Source organism: Eimeria mitis, genomic scaffold, assembly GCF_000499745.2.
Source record: "Eimeria mitis Houghton genomic scaffold, Emh_scaff6087, whole genome shotgun sequence".
In the NCBI taxonomy this organism is placed as follows: domain Eukaryota; phylum Apicomplexa; class Conoidasida; order Eucoccidiorida; family Eimeriidae; genus Eimeria; species Eimeria mitis.
This window is the reverse complement of record NW_013574302.1, coordinates 1,250-3,134: the sequence shown is the minus strand read 5'-3', so window position 1 is coordinate 3,134 and position 1,885 is coordinate 1,250. Positions and strand designations below refer to the sequence as shown.

The 1,885-nt window shown below is 44.8% G+C and overlaps 1 protein-coding gene across 1 annotated transcript; it reads left to right on the top strand.

Moving 5' to 3' along the window:
* Nucleotides 1-147: 147 nt before the first annotated feature.
* Nucleotides 148-1,381, top strand: EMH_0085850 (uncharacterized protein; the record flags this gene model as incomplete). Its single annotated transcript, XM_013500952.1, has 2 exons — nt 148-205; nt 678-1,381. 2 exons carry the CDS (start codon nt 148-150, stop codon nt 1,379-1,381), a joined length of 762 nt encoding a protein of 253 aa, XP_013356406.1.
* Between the last annotated feature and the right edge of the window lie 504 nt (nt 1,382-1,885).

Here is a 1,885-nt window from a genome sequence, read left to right as displayed (position 1 = left end):
CAGCAGCAGCAGCAGCAGCAGCAGCAGCAGCGTAGCAGCACAAAGAAAGGAGACAAAAGGAGGCAAGAGAGACAGTATAAAGGAGAGAAAGAAAGAAACAAACAAAGCAAAAAAATATATATATATAAAGGAGACAAAAGGAGACAGATGTCTCCCCCCCCCCGCTGCAGGGCCCCCTGGGGCCTCTGCTGTCTCCTTGCTGCTGGTTCGTTTTCTTTTTTTTTTTTTTTCTTTGTTTTGTTTTTTTCTTTCTTTTGTTTCTTTTTCTCTCTTTGTTTTATTCTTTTATTTCTTTTGTTTCTTAGTTTGTCTATTTGTTTTATTTTTATCTTTCTGTTGTTTCTTTTTTTCTTTGTTTTATTCTTTTCTTTTTTTTTTTCTCTATTTGTCTCTTTGTTTTATTTTTTTCTCTCTCCTGTTTCTTTCTTTTATTTATATTTATTCTGTTTCCTTTTTGTCTCTTTATTTTATTTTTATATATCTTCTGTCTCTTTGTCTGTCTCTTTATTTTATTTTTTATATTTCTTGTGTCGCTTTATCTGTCTCTTTATTTTATTTATATTTTTTCTGTCTCTTTCTGTCTCTTTATATCTCCTTTTGTCTCCTCCTATCTCTCCTTTTCTTCTGTCTCCTTTATTGCTGTCTCTGATTGTCTCTGCGTTTGTGTGTGCATGCAGCAGCAGCAGCAGCAGCAGCAACAGCAGCAGCAGCAGCACCCATACAGCAGCAGGAGACAGACACTCTGGGGCCTGATGTTGCTGCTGCAGCAGATTACAATCCTTTGCTGCCTCCGGATGCCACGGTGCCGCTGCAGCAGCAGCAGCAGCAGCAGCAGCAGCAGCAACTGCAGCAGCAGCAGCAGCTGCAGCACGAATGGTTGATGCAGCAGCAGCAGGAGCAACAGGAGCAGCTGCAGCGGGAACTGTTGCTGCAGCAGCAGCGGGAAGAGTTGCTGCAGCAGCAGCAGGAGCAGCAGCAGCAAGAGCAGCTGCAGCAGGAGCAGTTGCTGAGGCAGCAGCAGGAGCAGCTACAGCAGCAGGAGCAACTGCAGCAGCAACAGGAGCAGCTACAGCAGCAGGAGAAGCTGCAGCAGCAGCTGCAGCAGCAGCAGCAGCAGCAGCAGGAGCTGGAGACTACCAGCACAGACACAGGAGGAGACAGTGTCTCCGAAGACAGCACATTGTATGGCCGCCGCCGCCGCCGCAGCAGCAGCAGCAGCAGCAGCAGCAGGAGCAGCAGCAGCAGCAGCAGCAGCTCTGCTTCTGCTTACAGCACTGCAGCAGAAACAGCATACGACAGCAGCAGCGAGGAGACAGAGACAGCCAAAGAGGAGACACAAACCACCACGCAGCAGCAAGCTCTCCGTACTCTATATTGTTAGTCTCTCTGTCTCTTTCTGCTTTTCTCTGTCTCCTTTTATATATATCTCTCTCCTTTTGTCTCTTTCTGTCTCTTCTTTTGTCTCTCTCCTTGTCTCTCTCCTTGTCTCTCTCTCCTTTTCTCTCTCTCTCTCTTCTTTTGTCTCTCTCCTTCTCTCTCTCCTTCTCTCTCTCCCCCTCTGTCTCTCTCCTTTTGTCTCTCTCCTTTTGTCTCTCTCCTTTTGTTTGTCTCCTTCTGTCTCTCTCTTTTTTTGTTTCCTTTTGTTTGTCTCTCTTTCTGTCTCTCTCTTTTTGTGTGTCTCTTTCTGTCTGTCTCCTCCTATCTCTCTGCTTTTGTTTGTCTCCTTCTCTCTCTCCCCTTTTGTTTGTCTCTTTGTTTTTGTCTCCTTTTGTTTGTCTCTTTGTTTTTGTCTCCTTTTGTTTGTCTCTTTGTTTTTGTCTCCTTTTGTTTGTTTCTTTGTCTTTGTCTCCTTTTGTTTGTCTCTTTGTTTTTGTCTCCTTTTTTT